The 18,151-nt window shown below is 39.2% G+C and overlaps 2 protein-coding genes across 3 annotated transcripts in view; both read left to right on the top strand.

The window, feature by feature from the left end:
• The first annotated feature begins 588 nt into the window (after positions 1 to 588).
• On the top strand, positions 589 to 12,091 carry slc25a1b (slc25a1 solute carrier family 25 member 1b). Its single transcript, XM_061083137.1, has 9 exons — positions 589 to 919; positions 5,102 to 5,209; positions 6,221 to 6,320; positions 8,636 to 8,774; positions 8,962 to 9,046; positions 9,311 to 9,415; positions 9,515 to 9,630; positions 9,719 to 9,792; positions 10,582 to 12,091. Exons 1-9 carry the CDS (start codon positions 808 to 810, stop codon positions 10,694 to 10,696), a joined length of 954 nt encoding a protein of 317 aa, XP_060939120.1. The 5' UTR covers positions 589 to 807; the 3' UTR covers positions 10,697 to 12,091.
• A 1,233-nt stretch (positions 12,092 to 13,324) lies between these two features.
• Positions 13,325 to 18,151, top strand: part of pi4kaa (phosphatidylinositol 4-kinase, catalytic, alpha a) — a 29,823-nt gene continuing 24,996 nt past the window's right edge. For both annotated transcript variants that reach the window (XM_061071576.1, XM_061071568.1), the window contains exons 1-4: positions 13,325 to 13,477; positions 15,714 to 15,830; positions 15,919 to 16,012; positions 16,747 to 16,835. In XM_061071576.1, the coding sequence (XP_060927559.1) occupies positions 13,364 to 13,477; positions 15,714 to 15,830; positions 15,919 to 16,012; positions 16,747 to 16,835 (414 nt within the window). In that variant the 5' untranslated portion in view covers positions 13,325 to 13,363. The remainder of the gene's footprint in view (positions 13,478 to 15,713; positions 15,831 to 15,918; positions 16,013 to 16,746; positions 16,836 to 18,151) is intronic.

The following is an 18,151-nucleotide window of genomic DNA, read 5'->3' as shown; positions in this document are numbered from 1 at the left end:
GTAAAATTTGAATCTTAATTTAGTGACACTTAGTGGGGAAGTTGTATGTTGCAGCTGAATACCCGTCATCTCACCCTCCCCTTCCAAACATCATTGGTAGCCTTCAGTTGTCATACAAACCCAAAAGTTGTTTAGTTTTTCCAGACTGAGCTACTAAAATAAAACATGGTGGCCTCCGTAGAAAGGACCTGCTTCCGATGTAAATATAATATAAAGGGCCAATTCTAGGGTCAAGATTCCTGCCAATAGATGCCTAAATCGTACACACTGGACCCTAGTGTTGTAAAATTACTATGGTTGACTACACATAATGGACAGAAAGTCGCATGAAGTAAAAGTATCTTTCTAATTGAATGTATACTTCCTATTATAATTCCTTAAAGGTGCTTTTCAGTGCGGTGGGGACAGACAGAAAACGTGTTGCAGGAGTTTTTCTGTGAGAGTTACCGGTCCACCTTAAGTTGGTGACAAACATGGCGCCCTCCATGTCGGGTTGGCGGGGAGGGGGGGGTGGGTCAGTGTCGCGCAGTGCTCCGCCCCGAATGAACACTGACTCGACGCTATCAGCCAGCGTGTGTGCGTGTGTGTGTGCATGTGTTTGCACTGTGGTGATAACTGTCAAAAGTCCACAGAACAACAGATCAGCGCTGGGAGTCCAATGGTCCGCGCCCCCTCTCTGCTCGCCCAGTGTCCGCGTCGAGGCGCCCGCTCCCGGACTGCGTGAGAAGCTCCTGACGGCCGAGCGGCTCCGTGGCCACCGAGCAGCTCCGTGTTGACAACAAAAAGTTTGCCCAGCGTTCCGCAGTCATGTCCGGACAACCAGGCTTCGTGAGCCCGTTCCACAGACCCCGGTGTCTGGCGGCTGCAGCCCCGGCGAGCAACGCCAAGTTCACCCACCCGGGAAAAGCTATCATGGCAGGTAACAAAGTTTCTGTGTGTGTGTGAGTGTGTTTTTCTTGCAGAAGCAGCTGTTGATGTGTGTGCAAAAGGCTGAACCTGTGTCTACAGATGTGATCGCAGCAGCTCTGTGACTCAGTGTCACACTGGTCTGAAAGGCAGTGGAGAGGAATGTGCCCGGCAGGCAGGAGAGAGACATGTAGTTCACCATGATGTTTGAAAGGCAGGGCGTCTCCAGGACTTTAAAGGTCCAGTGTGTAAGTTCCAGGTGGAAAGGATCTATTGGCAGAAGTTGAAAATATAAGAATCCTAGCGATGTTTTTCACTTGTATGTTCCATCTAAGTTATATGAATTGTTGTTTTCTGAACCCTAGAATGGGCTTTATATTGAAATATTTTATATTTATGGGAGCAGTTCCTCTCTACGGAGGCCGCCATGTTTTTAACAGTCGTCCAAACTGGACAAACTAAACATCATTTGACAGCTGAAGGCTGCCACAGGTTCTCTGTCCTGTTTGGAAGGGGATGGTGAGGTGAGGGGGATTCAGAGGCAACATGCACCTTCACTACTACCTCTCACTATATTCTACACACTGAACCACTGACCTGTGTCCTCAAGAGAGACATTGATTTCAGTATAACTTTAAAAGTTTTCCTTTTCATTTAAAAAAGTTTAAAATATGTATAATTAATCTTCCACAGTCGGCAAAGTTACTCAAATGTTTTTGTATTTGTTTTCAGAACATAAAACTGTCTCAAAAGGTCCAGTACCATGTGCCAACACCTGATGTTATGCACATTTAATAAATGGATCTTAAATGAATTCCTACTTTTTATTGGGTGATACTTACCTCCATTCTGCCATATATCCTGGTCCAGTTCATCTGTTAAATGGGGTCATTTGGAATTATCATTATTGTTATCTATATCTGGGCCAGAGTGAGAAAATGTTATATAAATAAATAGAGGCACTGGGTAAATGATTCTAAGTTTCCTCCATAATGCATTTCATTCATATCTTGCATATTTTGTGAGAAAGGGATTTAACTGCATTCTTTGTGTTTGACTAAGTTTAACTTGGGTAACAAAATCCTCTTGCAGCACAGAAAAAAACTTTAATTTGATACTAGATTCATGAATGAACCACAAGTCTCTTCATCCATTGGTCCTGCTAAGCCTGCCAGGACAGATCATCTCAGTTTACTGCAGTAACATTTAGTTTGGGACTGGAGGGCGGAGAGTCTGGTAGCTCCTGGAACTTGTAGACTTTAGCCCAGACCCCTTTCCAGAGAAACCTGATAGCGATTAACTCTGATTGCCGGCCTGTCTCATCAGTCAATCAGTGACAGAGCTCCTCATGAACTACAGGACAATCATTGTTGATAAAATTGCATCACCATTAGAAAGAGAGAGAGAACCCTATGGCTGAATCTACTAGGTTTTCATCCTTGAACATAAAGAAATGTGTTAACTGTACTTTTACACATCACTGTGAGCAGTTTGTTTTTTATTGACCTCCTGCCCTCACAGTGTGTGTGCTCAGAGGCCCGGGTCATGAATCCTGAGCCACGATGACAAAGCACATTGCTCTGTCAGCTCCTACACTCATTCACCTGGGTTACAACACGCCTGTGAAAAGCTCAGCTATGGAGCTTTTGCAAAGAGAAAAATTCAAGATGATTTCCCATGCTATCTCTAGTGTAATCATATGTGTGGTAAGCCTGAAATGCAAGCCATAATCTTGTGAATACATGACTACAGCTCTCTGTAGTTACGGTGCAAGCTAATAGGATTACAAGGCAGCTACGAGCAAGTCACAAGAGAGTAGCTGGATCACATGCCAAAGCTTAATGGCACCACTAATCCCCAAAGAATCATAGATATTATAGTGGGAGTCATTTTTATTTACAGTACATGTTTCCTTTGTTTAACAACTAGCCTGGCCCTGTCTGAAGCAAGGTAACGAGAATGTGTCCCAAAATGTCAAACTACTCCTTTTTAAAAAGTGCAGTATCATGAGAAAAACTGCGTAAAATGAAGCTTGTGGGAAAATTACAGGCTTTATTTAGTCCATAGCAATTGCAAGCATAATTTCCCCCAATTTGACTTCACTTCTTTTTCATTTCAGGGCGTAAATGAAAGGTTATTACATGTCAGGCGTGTGTTCTGTTGTGATTGTTTGAAAGTTAAATACATGTTTGATAAAGTTGTGTCAAACTCAGGTCTTTCTCATTGTAAACAATTGACGTGCAGTTATGGGGTGACAGGATAATTGTCAACTTTCAGACTTGGAAAATGCATGCAAAGGCCACTTCATGTCTGAAAGCACCTTAATAGTGTCCATCTTGACTTCTCTCTCCGACTTGAGAGCCCATTAGCTGAACAAAGTGGGACGAACGACTTCCCATCTCAGGAAATGCAAGAAACGTGTGCAGCACGTTAATACTCCATTAGACTCGTCACCGCAGAACAAATGCATTGACATTAGACTGCGCATACAGCCATTTGTCATGTAGCTTTCCCTGAAGAAATTCAACCTTCCCCTTCCTTTGTGTTTGTCTTTAAAAAAGGCAGATAAAGTAGTAGATAAACACTGACAGTCAATCACTCTTACCACATTCCCTCTCAAAATACCTGTTTAAGTGTACCTACATGTCGGACTTGCTAAACTGGTTCTATATCTTTTTCCAGAACACGTGGCTGTAATACAGGTACTGAATGGAGGAGTGTTTGCAGATAATGATTGTGTGGACTGTGTTTTTGATTCATGTTTAATTCGTAACCACAGCTGTAAACCCGGTCTCTTACCGATCGAAAGCTGGAGTGTGTCATAACCAGCACTCTAAGAACCTCGGTCGAGCAGCCCAGCCTGTAACCTTGTGCTTGCACGTGCACGACCAGCCTGACTTGCATGTCCGAATGCGGGCTGCAACCAGGGGTGTGTTGGACTTCTCTGCATGACATTGTTTTGTGGACAGAGTGCATGTGAAAGACATCAACAGAGAGCCCTTTTTAAAGTGCGTGAGAATGAATCCAAGCTTGAATCCATATTAGAAACGTAACCATCTAAAGTCTTTTACCACTTCTGCATAAATGTACGTTCTTTCTAAACATGAACTTGTTAGACAGGGCCTGGATACGCATTAGTAGCCAGGTTCATTGAACACAGACGTCTTTTCTAGGACTACTCCCCATTCCCTCTGCAAACCAACCACTTGTCACACACCCGAGAGATCAGACCATCATCTGACGGCTGCCGTGTGTTGTCATAGGGTGATGTGGCGAACAGTATGTTCTCTGGAGCCTACACACCCCCTTGAGTCGAGTCAGGGCCAAGGGGAGTTTCTCTGGGCAGAATCATGCTTCGATCATTCGAGCCAATCAGCTGCAGGGCTGAGAGTTCGCTGTTGAACTGCAGATGTGTGAGAGGCAGGGTTTTAAGGTGGAGCTGGTGAATTTGCGCTGTAGCTGCAACACTGTGGAGCAGACATGCATCAGTCATATTGTATCTATACATCCTCCTGTGGCTACTAATGTGCACCTTGCTGACAGCTTATATAGTCAAAACTAAACTCTAATCAACTTTACAGGTTTATATTTAAAGTTGATTTAATAACTTTTTTAAAGATTTATTTCTTGCAACAGAAATGTTGTGTTGCCTCTTTTTATTATCGGATGTAAAACCTTAAAAAACATTTAAGACAGTCAATTAGGAAATCATACTTTAACTTGGAAGAAAAGTGTAAACATATGTAATTGTATAATGGGAACACAGCATTTTTTATTATTATTATTTTTTTTTTGAACAAATTTTGAACACATACCACACAAGTTGCACAATGAAATGCAGGCAAAATTCACTGCATACACATACATACAAAAAAAATAAAATAAAGATAAACACGCACACAAACATACATACCTACGTAAAATAATGACAATAATAAATAAAATAAAATAAAAATGTCACACTCGATATCCCTACAGATAGATATAATCTACCGTTGCAACACAGCATTTTAAACTGAATAAAGAATAGTCGCAATGGTTCAGTGTGTTGATGCAGTTGTCACATGAATGCTTGTGTGGGTTTGACAGTGTTTCTTAAGACTTTTGTTAAAACTGATTTGTGCTGAATGGTTTTTTCTTCTTTTAACCGATCTGTGCTGAATGGTTTTTTTCCCCTTCTTTTCTGTTATTTCAGGTGGGATTGCAGGAGGCATCGAGATCTGCATCACCTTTCCAACAGAGTACGTGAAAACACAGCTGCAGCTCGATGAAAAGGCAAATCCTCCCAAATATAAAGGCATCGGTGAGTTAGTTATATATTTTCTGAAAGGTATTAGTGCAAAAGAGAGTAGATTTCATCACTATTATTGCATGTGATTGTAATATTGGTGATTTTATAATAGAGAAATAAAACAATACAGGATACCACAGCACACTAGCTGAATGTCCTTATATCTTGTTAATCTGGAGTTGTCATTCATGGGGACAATATGTCCTTAAAGGAAAAGCCAGGAGAAAGTTAGTTTGTGCTGCCTTCAATGGGGGAATGCCCCCTTTTTGTGGTGTAAACACAATCAGGGAATATTGGAGTTCAAGAGTATAATAGATCTAACACGTAATGACATTACTCAACTGCTGGCTTGTGAGTCTGTGCCAAGCACAGTGTGTACAACTCCCCACATCATAACCACAAGCTCACAAGTTCTATTCAATATGATGGGATTTCCTAATAGAGTACACATGTTTTTTATGTGTTACTTTTTAATTCATTCAATCTGGAGCTATGCGATACAACTGTTATTTGTTAGAATTAATACTTTACAACATCGCCCCTAAACCAATCTATCACTATGTACACGAGATACACAGAACAATTTTTACATGATGAAGTAAGTTTATACATTGTGTTACTGCAGATTTGAGAGAAAACGTGAACAAACGTGTATTGTGTGGTAAGCTGGTGTTTATCTGTTCCATGAGAGCTTGTGAACTTTGGCACAGAGCATGTTTTTCTGTGGAGACTCAGTATGAGCATGGGTCGTCTCAGACTCCAATAGATACATGTGGAACTCAGAAATTCACTTCTCCTAACTTTTGACAAATTACTGTTATAGTAGGATTATTGGAACATTGCAGCTACTGATTATATTCACTGTGTGGGCTTTTCTTGGCAGTAGTGCGGGAGGGTTTTGATATCCGTACAGGAAATCTGTGTTTTTGTCTTTGTAGCTTGTCCTCTTCTCTTTTTTTTTCTCTTACCTGTTTTCCTCTTTTGTTTATGTCCCGTCTCCCCTGTCCTCTCTTTCTCCGACAGGGGACTGTGTGAAGCAGACTGTGGACGGTCATGGGGTGAGGGGACTGTACAGAGGTCTAAGCTCTCTGGTGTATGGCTCTATACCTAAAGCAGCTGTAAGGTACTGCAACCACACAACCTTACAAACCTGTGCAGGCACAAACAAACACCTCATAAGGAGATCAGCCGTGCATTATTATAAATAATGTACTTCGATTATGCTTCATTATGACATCAGGTGTGGAGGCTAGATATGCAAAGCATCATTTCTCTATTTGTACTTTTGCACACTTTGGAACAAATCATCCAAATTGGAACATGTTCAAGTTGTTGAGCAGAGATTGACAGAAAATGTACCTTTTCAAAATGAATTTTCATAACTGATTAATTAGGGCCCGAGCACCTTCGGTGGGAGGCCCTATTGAAATTGAAAGGATTATTCTGAGCGTAGTAAATTGGCTTTTTGGGGGCTTTCCCATGCTCAAAAAGTTGCTAAACTTTGCAGTAAGGTAGAAATGTGTGAAAATTTACGTATTCTGAAGTATTTGGAAATAGGCGTGGCAAAATAGCTCAACAGCGCCATCTACGGATAAGCCCCTCATTTAGCATTCGCCGATCCTCCTGAAAAAAAGAATGTTGTGTATCATGATCAGACGCACAAAAAAGTCTCTCAGTGCTATATGAAAAAAGCAACAGGAAGTCTGCCATTTTGGATTTAGTGGCCATTTTGCCCATATTCCATGTTTTTACTTTGATGTACTTGTCGTAGGGCTTTCATCGGATCAACTTAAAATTTAGACGAGTCTCATCACAACAATATGGAGATCTAAAGTTATCAAAAAAATCAACTTTTCGTCAGAGCGTGTGACCGTGGCGTTCCGTCAAAATTTGATTAAACGCCATCAAAACACGGGCGTCTGTATCTCGGACATATTTGGTCCAGTCAAGTCCAAACTAGACATGTAAGACAAGAGTCGCAACCTGAAGACATCAACACAGAAATCGTGACTTACAATCACAGCGCCCCCTGGTGGCAGCAGGAAATGTCTTGTTTTTGGAACGTCTTACACTTGGAAGCATTCCTCCTCATCCACTTTGTGCAACCATGTCAAACTGTGTCAAATGGGTCTCAAGACATTGATAATGAAGATATAAGATTACTGTGACTTTCTGTCAAACGCCATATTAATGGCGTGGCATCAAAGTTCATCAACTCGCCCTGACACACAAAATCGCTGTAACTTCCGTGTTCATGGGTCCATCACCCTCAAACTACATGTGTGTATCAACAGCCCCCCCCTGAAGACTGTCAGATGGGTTTAAGGAATGGGCGTGGCAAAATCACTGACTAGCGCCCCTAAAGGCCAGCCCCGGCACTACCATTGGCTTACTTCTACAAAAATCGACAGGGACATGTGTCTTTTCATGACAAAGAAATAAGTCTCTTGGATAGATATGCTAGAGTAAACAGGAAGCCCGCCATTTTGGATTTGGTGGCCGTTTTGGCCATTTTCCACATATTTACTTTGACATACTTGTCGTAGGGCTTTCATCATATCAACTTAAAATTTATATGAGTGTCTTCACAACAAGATGGAGATCTAAAGTTATTTGAATTTTAACATTTCGTCATACCATGTGACCGTGGCCTGGCGTCAAAGTTTGATTACACGCCATCGAAACACAAGCTTCTGTATCTCAGGCGTTTTTGGTTCAATAAAGTCCAAACTAGGCATGTAAGACGAGAGTCGAGTCCTGATGACATCTACAAAGACACCATGACTTAAAATCACAGCGCCATCTACTGGCTACAGGAAGTGAAGCGTTTATCATTGCCGCAGTGCAAAATAAAACATGCAACGCGGAGACGAGCGCTTGGTCATTGAACGCTGTCTCTTCCCCGACCGCGACAGACTTGAAACGCGCGTGTGCTCGGGCCCGTTAGTGCTACAACGTAGCCCTAGTTGTTTTAAATGTTTTTCATTTTCTTGCTCGAGCTTCTCAAATGAAAAGAACTGCGGCTTTTCTGTATTGTATCACCATATGTTTGCATTTTGGATTGTCACTGCTTTGACATTTTTCTGTCCAATTTGTACGCAAAGATTTGTTTAAAGAAAAAGACAGATTATTTGATGATAAAAAAGTTGGTAATTGATACATTAATAAATGCTAATGCTTTCAGATAATGTATCCAGTCTGCAGTTGTTTGTGTTAATTTCAAGTAACAGTCCAGCCAATTTTCACAACATGGTAACACAACTATAACACTCACTAATGTCTTATATCGGATCTAAAATTAAATAATTCAGTGCTTTATTAAAACTACTACAAATAGACAATATATCCTTTATAAAGAACATGCTGCCAGAAGCTGGTACATGTTATTTTGCATTTTTGGTTATTAATCATGTTGTTATTGTTTCTTATTTTTTACAGATTTGGGGTGTTTGAGTTCCTTAGTAATAAGATGCGTGATGAGAGCGGTAAACTAGACAGTAAGCGAGGATTCCTCTGTGGCCTTGGAGCTGGAGTTGCAGAAGCCGTGTTGGTCGTCTGTCCCATGGAGACAGTTAAGGTAAAAAAAAAAAAGACATAACCATTGGATGTCCATGAAAACAAAATATATCCAATGTGGATTTGAAAATTTCTAATACCATGTATATACAACTGCCAAGTTACAGGTTTTAAGAGCCATTTGTTGTTTTCTGCTCTGAATTTTTTCCCTTCAGAATGATTTGATCACTTTTGTGGTGTCATTTTAGGTCAAATTCATCCATGACCAGACATCAGCAAACCCAAAGTACAAGGGCTTTTTCCATGGGGTGAGGGAGATTATTCGAACCGAAGGTGAGGAAGGTTTTTTTTTATTTTTATCAGTTGCATTATACTGCCACCTACTGTTCCATCTCCACTTCATCGTGGTTTTACAGGAAAAAAGGAAATTACTTGTCAAGTTATTTGAGTCATCATCTCCATTATTTAAAGAATAATGTACTGTACTTTTCGTTAGCCTCATTACATCTGAATGGTCCTTAAATTTAAGACCTCGTAACTGATTCTAAAAATAGTTGTGTATTTGATAGAGCACTGATGATACTGTTGTATGTACAGGACTGAGGGGGACTTATCAGGGCCTAACAGCCACTATACTGAAGCAAGGCTCCAACCAGGCCATCCGCTTCTATGTCATGACTTCACTGAGGAACTGGTACAAAGGTGCGTGAGTGAATCAATTGTTCCTTATCTGTATAATCAACACATACAACTAAATAATGTAATCGAAGACTAATCTTTTACTTTTCATTAACTCCACAGGTGATGACCCCAACAAAGCCATTAACCCTTTGATAACTGGATCGTTTGGAGCTTTTGCTGGTGCCGCCAGCGTTTTTGGAAACACTCCTCTGGATGTCATCAAAACCAGAATGCAGGTTGGTTGAAGAACACGTTCTCTTCCTATCATCTCATAGTTCCACCCTGGGCGTAGCGACTAACGTATGTATGTGCATCTATCAACAGGGTCTTGAGGCTCACAAGTACAAAAGCACAATGGACTGTGCCGTCAAGATCATGAAGCATGAGGGACCAAAGGCGTAAGTTAATATGGATATGATTTATGGAGAATTACAGTGTGCATGTTGAATTTTGGTTGTGAAGTTCGCAGTGATTTTTTCAGATGCCTCAGGAAGCTCCCTGATTATAATTCATTCAGTGATTTGGATTGGCCTCATACTATAAATTTGAACTAAAGAAGACTCTTGGATGAGAAGTGAAACATCTTCAAGAAACTCAACCTAGTCCAGTTTTTAGCACTTGGATACTATAAAGTATTCACACTCTTTACAAAGTGATAATCCAGCAGTAAATTGAACTCTGTGTATGGCAGGTAACTAGAGAACCAGAACTTAACTGCATTTATTCTGAAGTATAAATCAAAGGAATAATTCGGCCATTTTTTTAAATATACCGATTTGATCTCTTGCTGAGAGTTGGATGAGAACCTCAGACAGAAATCCCAGCGCAAACTCCAGGAAGTATATGTATTTTTAAAAACTTTGAATCACTTGCTAATGACTGAGCATAAAAGGTGCTAATTACAGATATATAGTTCAACTCTTTCAACATAGAGCTAAATCAATAAGTTGGCTCGGCCACAATATCAACCAATAACGTAAGACTATAAAATCTGCTGCTCAGTCCCTATCTTATAAAAAAAAAAAAATTATTGACTATTTTTAACTTGTATATACCTAGCAGTAAGTTTATGTGTTAAGCACACCATATCAGAATCTGACAGTAGCAAGATACACAACAATGGGGTTCTTTTTACATTTGGTTAACATTTCGTGAGTATTCACTCTCTCTGTGTGTATTCCATTCAGGTTCTACAAAGGCACTGTCCCTCGGCTTGGTCGGGTGTGTATGGATGTGGCCATAGTCTTCATAATCTATGAGGAAGTCGTAAAGGTCCTGAACAAAGTTTGGAAGACGGACTGAAACGTACGTCCTGCTACACAAGGAGAAGTGTTAGGACAGGCCTTCCATATTATAAACCAGGCCAAGTCCCAAAACAATCTACTATAACACTGCTTCTAGGTTCTAATGTCTACCTCCGAGTGATTTTCAGAAAGAAAGGGATTGAGTTTTCTTGATTTTATTTATAACACAGTTAAGTGGAAGTATTATCTGCATGAAATAAGCTCCAGATTGCAGAACCACCACTCACACTTCCTCATTTATTTTAAATTCCAGAAGGGTAAAGTTCCGTACAAGCTCAGGGAAAGGAAAGGGGCATTTGTTTAGATCCGCTTGAATAGAGAAAAAGGTTAATGGGAACAAAAAAAAACGACCTGACATAATGTGATTCAGACACTATAGACAAGGAGATTTTGCTTGAAAATTAGAGATTCATATGCAAGTATTTAGATTTTTCCTATTTTCAAAAAGCTGTTCTAAACCACAGTTAATTCAAAAGCTGATCTGAATAATTCATCTCTAGATATCACTGCTGCAGAGGCTAAGGTACTCTATGAACTAAATGCCTTAAGTCACAGTTTTTAACATTGTAGGATCCAGAAAGATGCCGTTTCAATATAGAATATGTGGTTAACATTTAGAAATGCACGTTTCCACCAAACAGCCTTTGAGGTGGTATAAAGATGTGGTTCACTTTGAAGTTGCAGAAATGTTTTAATCAATTAACTTACTAGATTGATACTATAACAAGTGCCTATGTATTTTATGATTCATTTTGAGATCTTTTGAGATTAAGAATGATTAAATGTTGTATGTACTTAGTCACTAGAGATTTTTATGAATGTACTCAAGTGCAAACACTGCACTAGGGCCGAATGTTTCATTCCAGGCAGCATCTGAGTCACAGTATGTCTGAGATGTTAATGTTTTCTGCTGATATGCATTCCTGCTTCTAAATTCAAATAGCCTTTAATACATGATTTAATAGATGCCTGTTTGATAAATTCTATTAATAGTGCCTTCCAAGATTTTTTAGAGTTTTTTTTTTTTTCTTTTTAAGATGAATTGCCTTTACCTTTTACCTTAACTGACAACCCAATGTGCCAACTGCTGCTCAGAAACTTAATGCCATGTTAAAGACTGGAGCTTGTGAGTCTGGCATGTTTACATGCAGTGCAATTAATTTTTTTTGCTCATCATACAGTCTTTATTTAGGATACACAATGATTACTTTGAGCTACTTTTTCAGCTTCATGTTAAACCAGCCTTGCAGACATGGAGCCTCTTGTATGTCACAGATGTTTAAACATCTTTGGAGTTTACATTATTTCCTGTTGTTAAACCCAGTCTTGTGCCTTCAGTCTAATCAATTCTGATATGTATGCTCACAAATAAACATTGTATCTGACTGTTGAATTTGTCGTGTTAATTTCAACAGTTGTATGAAAGTACATGAGTACATTTATTTAAGAACAATACAGAAGTAAACACTTTGTGGTAATTGTTCTTTATTTAATTATTTCCCCTTCATGCTGTTTTATACTTAACTACATTTCCAATGGCTGTTTTCTTTTTTACTACACTACCCTTTTTCTACTACTAGAATAACTTGTTACTTGATTTGAATTTTTGCATTCAAGAATGGAAGAGAGACTATGATGCTGTGTAGATTATCAAACTTTTTATATACAATTAAACCGTATTAATTATTATTAATATAACTTAGTGTTTATACTTATCTTTATTAAGTGACTTACTTACAGCTCAGTGTAAAAGTCACTTTGAAGAGAAACTATTTAGTGATCACATAAAGATGAATCTACCAATAAATGTAAATTATATTGCTAGACTATTTATTAATACATATTTAAAGGTTCATTGTATTTGGGTGAATGTCTTCCTAATACCAATTTCATTTAATATATTCACAATACTTATATGGATGAAAGATAGGAAAATGTTTGTAAAAGAGGTGTATCAGGGATATAATAATGTAATAATAATAATAATATGACAATGTGGAGAATTTGCTGAGACAGTGGCTGTAGATCAATTGCAGACAAAGAGAAGAGATACAACGGTGTAACAAATGTTCAAATGCAATGAATATTAAAATAGAGCAAAAAGGTTATGACCATAAATGACTATTGACATACTAATAAAAATGTTCGTCAATTATGTTACATAAGAGGAATAAATGACTTAGGCAATTTTTTGAACATGCCTTTGTGACTTAAGCAGTAAAGTGACCTGCAACAGTGTATTTCTGTGTTTGACTTTGATATCCTTGACTTTCGGGATGGTCTTTGGTCACATCTTCAAAGGATGGGTATAGTCTGGATCGCTTAGGACATCATCATCAGATATTGATTTAGGCAAAAAACATAAAATAAAATAAAATAAAGGTTAATTCGGAAATTGCAAGCAATTTACAGATCATTTAAAAAAAAATTTTTGCTGTGTGAAACTGACACTTGATTTGACTTGTATCAGTTTGATAGATATTGTCTCATATTTATTTATTGTTCGGCATAATAGTGTTTTTGTTCTTCGCCTTTTTTGCATCGTGACCTTGCTTTGCGCGGCTGGGACTCCTCGCTTGCCGTAGTTGTCAGTGCGGACTCCTCCTGGGGACGAATGAGAGGAGATGTGTGTGTTTATGCTGCGGCTCTAAGGCTCCGTTGAACCATGTCTCTGGATGGAGGAGGAGGAGGAGGAGGAGGAAGAAGAGGCTTCTACTTCAACACCGTCCTGTCCTTGGCTCGGTCGCTGGCGGCTCACCGGCAGGCGCCGATAGACAAGGTAACGGTGCAGGTGCAAGGAGACACAGCTAGCTACAGCAGCAGGGAGCTAATACCTGTCAGAGAGCCGGTGACACCGAGGCCCGGCTTTAACAGAGCTTTTCTACCTGTGTGCTCCGTGTTGGGGATCTGAACACACCGTCAACACGTCGCTCATCTTGTCTCTGTGTGAATTATGTTTCCCTTTTCAGTGTTTTAACAGCGAGCTCGAGCCAGCAGCATCTGACTTCAGAGCTGGCTAATGTCTGCTAGTGTTAGCTGTTTTGAAGCTGTACATAATCTTTTAGTAGGTGAAAGAGCTGATATATTGAAGGAAGGAGAGCTGCCACGTTATGTCCCATCTACCCACTAATTCCACAAACATCTGTCTGCCTGTCCTTCTCTCTGTCTGTCTGTGGATCGCTCAATTTGCGAACCACAGAATTACAGAGGTTTTATTTTGAAAAGTTGTGTCTGGAGATCAGACCTCTGAAATAGCCTACATGTTATCTCTGGAGGAAAAAAGCAGTTAAGTCAATAAATCTAACTTGTATATAAACTTCTCAAGTCAACAATAATATAAACTCATAAAAACCAGGTGGGATGAACACAGAGTTGTCTGACTTCATTCTGCGACATAGATGTTTATAAAAAGCTCTGCACACAACTTCCAGCATACAAACAATGAGAAGTGACAGGATATTGTAGACATGTTTGAGGTTGACTCACTTATGACAAGTAATAATTTGAAAGTTGCTCTCTTGACACAGGACAAGGGAACAGCCCACTCCAAACAGGCAGGTTTAGAACAGACACTGCAGTACTATTTTAAAATGAATGTATAGTCATTGACTGCTTATTTCCTTTTGGACTGCAGACATTTGTACAGGATGGCACAGGAAACAGTGGCTAATGGAAAACTTTGTGGTTGTCTGTTAATTTCCACAGACGCATGAGCTGGGGAGTTGTGTAGAATTGATTTAGGGTTGCTGAAACTTCGTCTGTCAGAATAATGCTGTGGCTTGTTACTCAGGTGGTTAGGATTTGTGGTCAGGGATTACGGGAGGCCACAGGGCAGCTTCTGAAAAGCCTCAGAAGAGTAGGCAGAAGTTGAACTGATTGGAAGAGAAACACAATGAGACTGAACATATAAAATAGGAAGTATGATGAAAGAGCTATGGTTGCATTAATACAGTGAGGAGGGAGCCCATTGTGTAATGTCTAAATGGATTATTTCTATGTTTGTTCAGACTGTAATATTAGTGTTTCTTCTCTGTACTTAAAATCTTTTGAAATGTGTTTGCTTTGAAGAGCAGTATGAACACACTAGTCTATAAGACGTGTTGCTAGAAACAACAACCTTCTTGACTCCATTTTCATCATTGGTTACACTGCTGGTTATTTCTCTGATTCTTTGGTTATTTTTTTTTTTTAATAAATTGTCAGCAAAAACATATAATAATTGTCCATCATGGTAAAGTTGACTCAACACCACTTTAAAAAGTAACATTATAACCTTCATAGAGGAAGTAGTTATTGCAGGTCTATTGTTTTGGACTGTTAGTTGAAGCTGGGTGTACTTAACAAACTGTTAGTGAATATCAGAGTGGGGAAACCACAAACCTTCATACAGTTTGTACAGTGGATGTCAACAGCCTTTGGTACTTAAGAAAACATTGTTAAATATTTACTTGTGTTGAAAACAGTGCTGTTTTTTTATGGAAGTATTTAGTAGGTTTAATTTAATAGGCACTGCATGGCATACATTTTTTTTGTAATTTCATTTTTTTTTTAAATCTTTTTGGCTTTTACAAACATATCGGATTTGAAACTGTCTTTGAAATCCTGCTGTTAATATTCTTCCATGGTAAATTTGACCATAACACTAAACAAAATCCCCTTCATGGCCGGTGATCCTTCATCATCTGTTTAAAAGACATTTAGCGACAGAAGATAAATGTTGGAACTTTGGTGTCATTCTCTTTTTAGATGTTTTTTTAATCCCTATTTGAGCTCAGCACATCTGGCCCTTAACCATTTGGCTTATTGATGCAATGCGGAATCAGGTTTTTGGCTGAATTCCTGAGGGCCATTTGATAATTGCTAATGGAAGTGGACATGAACAATGAGTCTCCTTAATCCTGTGGGTAATTAAATTCTTTAAAAGGAATCTATCAAATCATCCAAGTAGCTTACTGTTGGTTACTCTGTTGCTTCCACCACATCTTAGCAGTAAAACGTGTGTTGTCCTCCCACAGGTCCAGAAGTTACAATGCATGTGCCCTGTGGACTTCAGGGGCGTATTCCAGCTGGACGAGAGGAGGAGAGATGCTGTCATTGCACTGGGCATTTTTCTTGTAGAGTCAGACCTGCAGGTAAAAATTTCAGCTCCTCGCTGCTTCACTTCATGGTGCTTCTGTGCAGACAGTGAATTCACAGTATGTTGATGTTATTCTGTTGCAGCATAAAGATGCTATCGTCCCCTACCTTCTGGGGTTGCTTAAAGGGCTGCCTAAAGTTCAGTGGATTGAAGAAAGTTCTGAACGCAAAGGAAGAGGTAAATATACCCCTGTGATTTTATTTTTATGTTTCTCATGATATTCAAGTGCCCATATTCGTTATTTTTAACGGTTCATAATTTAAATTTGGGGCTCAACTAGAAAAGGTTTACATGTTGTGGTGTTCCAAAAAACATATTTTCTTTCAAACCCACACTGCTGCTGCACCTATTTTGACCCAAATCTACATTAAGGACTTGGCCAGCCTCCCCAAAAGCCCTGTGTGCTCTGATTGGTCAGCAGGCTCATTCTTATGTGATTGGTCAACAGCTTAAAATATATATGTGTGGAAAATGTCAGGCCCTTTACCCAAATGCTTCCCGATCAGCTGCCAACACTGCTGTAGCCACGGTAATTATGGCATCAATACTCCCCTATCAGTTTGAGCCGAACTAGCCATCAGGCAGGTTACGTTACTTGGTGACACTGTGAAGGGAGAAAAAAGCCAGAAATGCAAACAAGGCACCTAAGGCTCTTCAGGAGCAGAGTTGTCTGTGATGGATGAGGTAAAGATTATAGTCTTGTGACTTAGCAGAACCTTTACAGGCACAAAAAGCTATAACACAAAAATGGAAAGGGAGAAACCCGAAGAGACCCTATGGGCTCATTAAATATATCATATAACATTCAATCATATAATTTTCAGCTGTGCTGTGTGAGTATGAATGTCATTCTGTCTAAGTATCATTTATGGTTATTTTGAATAATATTAGGTAAACTTGCTCTTTTACAGAAACCCTGCCTGTTGCAGAGAACTTCAGCTTTGGTCTTGTGACACTTCTCTCCGATGTCGCTCAGCGGGATGAGAGCTTACGAGGGCAGGTGTGTGTTTGTCCTGTGATCAATAGAAATATCCGTCTTGTTTGAGATGAGCTAAGCCTGCACAGAATAGAGCACGAGGGATCACTGTACTTCATGGCAGGCTACTAAAATGTCTCTCCGACTTGATCTGTGCATGCTGTGACATGTTGAGATGAGTAACCTCAGAACTCTTTCCTTTGTTATTGAAGTGTGATGGTTTGAATTTTCGTTTGACTTATTCGGACTGTAAATCTTTACTCTGTTGACAAAATAAATGCAGTGATGCTCGATAAGTCTTAGATAAACAAGATAAAATCACAGGACCATGCCAGTGTTTTTAATGGTAGATATTAATTGAGACAAACAGTCGTTCATAACTGGGACATGAGGATTAATCACTGAACAGCTGTGCAGACTAATGTTACGCCCAGGCATTCTAATTATGTCTGACACATCACTCAAATATGTATTCTTACGTTTTCTCTCCAAGGTTATATGTGACTGTGGGACCTTTAACTTTCATTTGATATTATGAATTTCCCGATTGTAGGATCTGAAAGTTTGAGTTGGAAAGGGTCACTACATAAAACAGTGAAAAAACTTTATACTGAGGTGCACTTATTTACATGCATATTCGGAACATATTTACCCTTTATTTGTTGATATAAGTATTTGTTAATGCTCTACTTTGCATTATAATCATCTACAACTATGAGGCCAATAACTAACACGTTCCCTTCTTTTTGATAGTAAGTTAAGAAGTTGTACATGAATTAAAACTTGAAGTGCTTTGTCCAGCATAGGCATAATAATGTACTGGAATCACATGAAGAGTCATTCTAAGTCTAACTGAGAATATGTTCCTCATTCTAAAGTGAGGTCTTGTTCGTAAATAATTCCTCAGTGGCTTGGTACTTAATAACCCAAGTTGCTTCCTACCTCCTCTTCAAACTTAATAAATCCTCTCTAGTAAAAACCTCTGTAAGTAACAAAGTAAAAAGATGAGGCCTACTGAGATGCACAGGTTCGTTTTCCATTAAGTGTTAGAAAAACAAGTCAGCACAAGTAGAATTATCTTCGTTATAGATAGAGCAGATTTCCCTTCAGATGATAACCTTTCTCTTATCCTCTTGTTTTCAGTTTTTTTTACCTTATTAGGCTCATATTGAGCAAAGCACATAACTATTCTAAATCATAAACATCAACCTCCTAACTTACTACCACTGAGCGGTAATTAGGTGTTTATTGAGATAACATTTTGTTTATGGCCGAGTTATTGTATAATATGGTCATGCAGAATACAACATTGATAATGACTTAAGAATTATCGATTTGCT

Source organism: Limanda limanda, chromosome 1 (assembly GCF_963576545.1).
Source record: "Limanda limanda chromosome 1, fLimLim1.1, whole genome shotgun sequence".
In the NCBI taxonomy this organism is placed as follows: Eukaryota; Metazoa; Chordata; class Actinopteri; order Pleuronectiformes; family Pleuronectidae; genus Limanda; species Limanda limanda.
This window is presented reverse-complemented; position numbering and strand designations above follow the sequence as displayed.

Bases quoted from the DNA above. Each gene is read 5' to 3' on its own strand.
- slc25a1b (XM_061083137.1), top strand. From the start codon at position 808: ATGTCCGGACAACCAGGCTTCGTGAGCCCGTTCCACAGACCCCGGTGT. The intron at 8,775-8,961 runs GTAAAAAAAAAA...GTGTCATTTTAG, and splicing joins GTCCCATGGAGACAGTTAAG to GTCAAATTCATCCATGACCA. The intron at 9,631-9,718 runs GTTGGTTGAAGA...ATCTATCAACAG, and splicing joins TCATCAAAACCAGAATGCAG to GGTCTTGAGGCTCACAAGTA.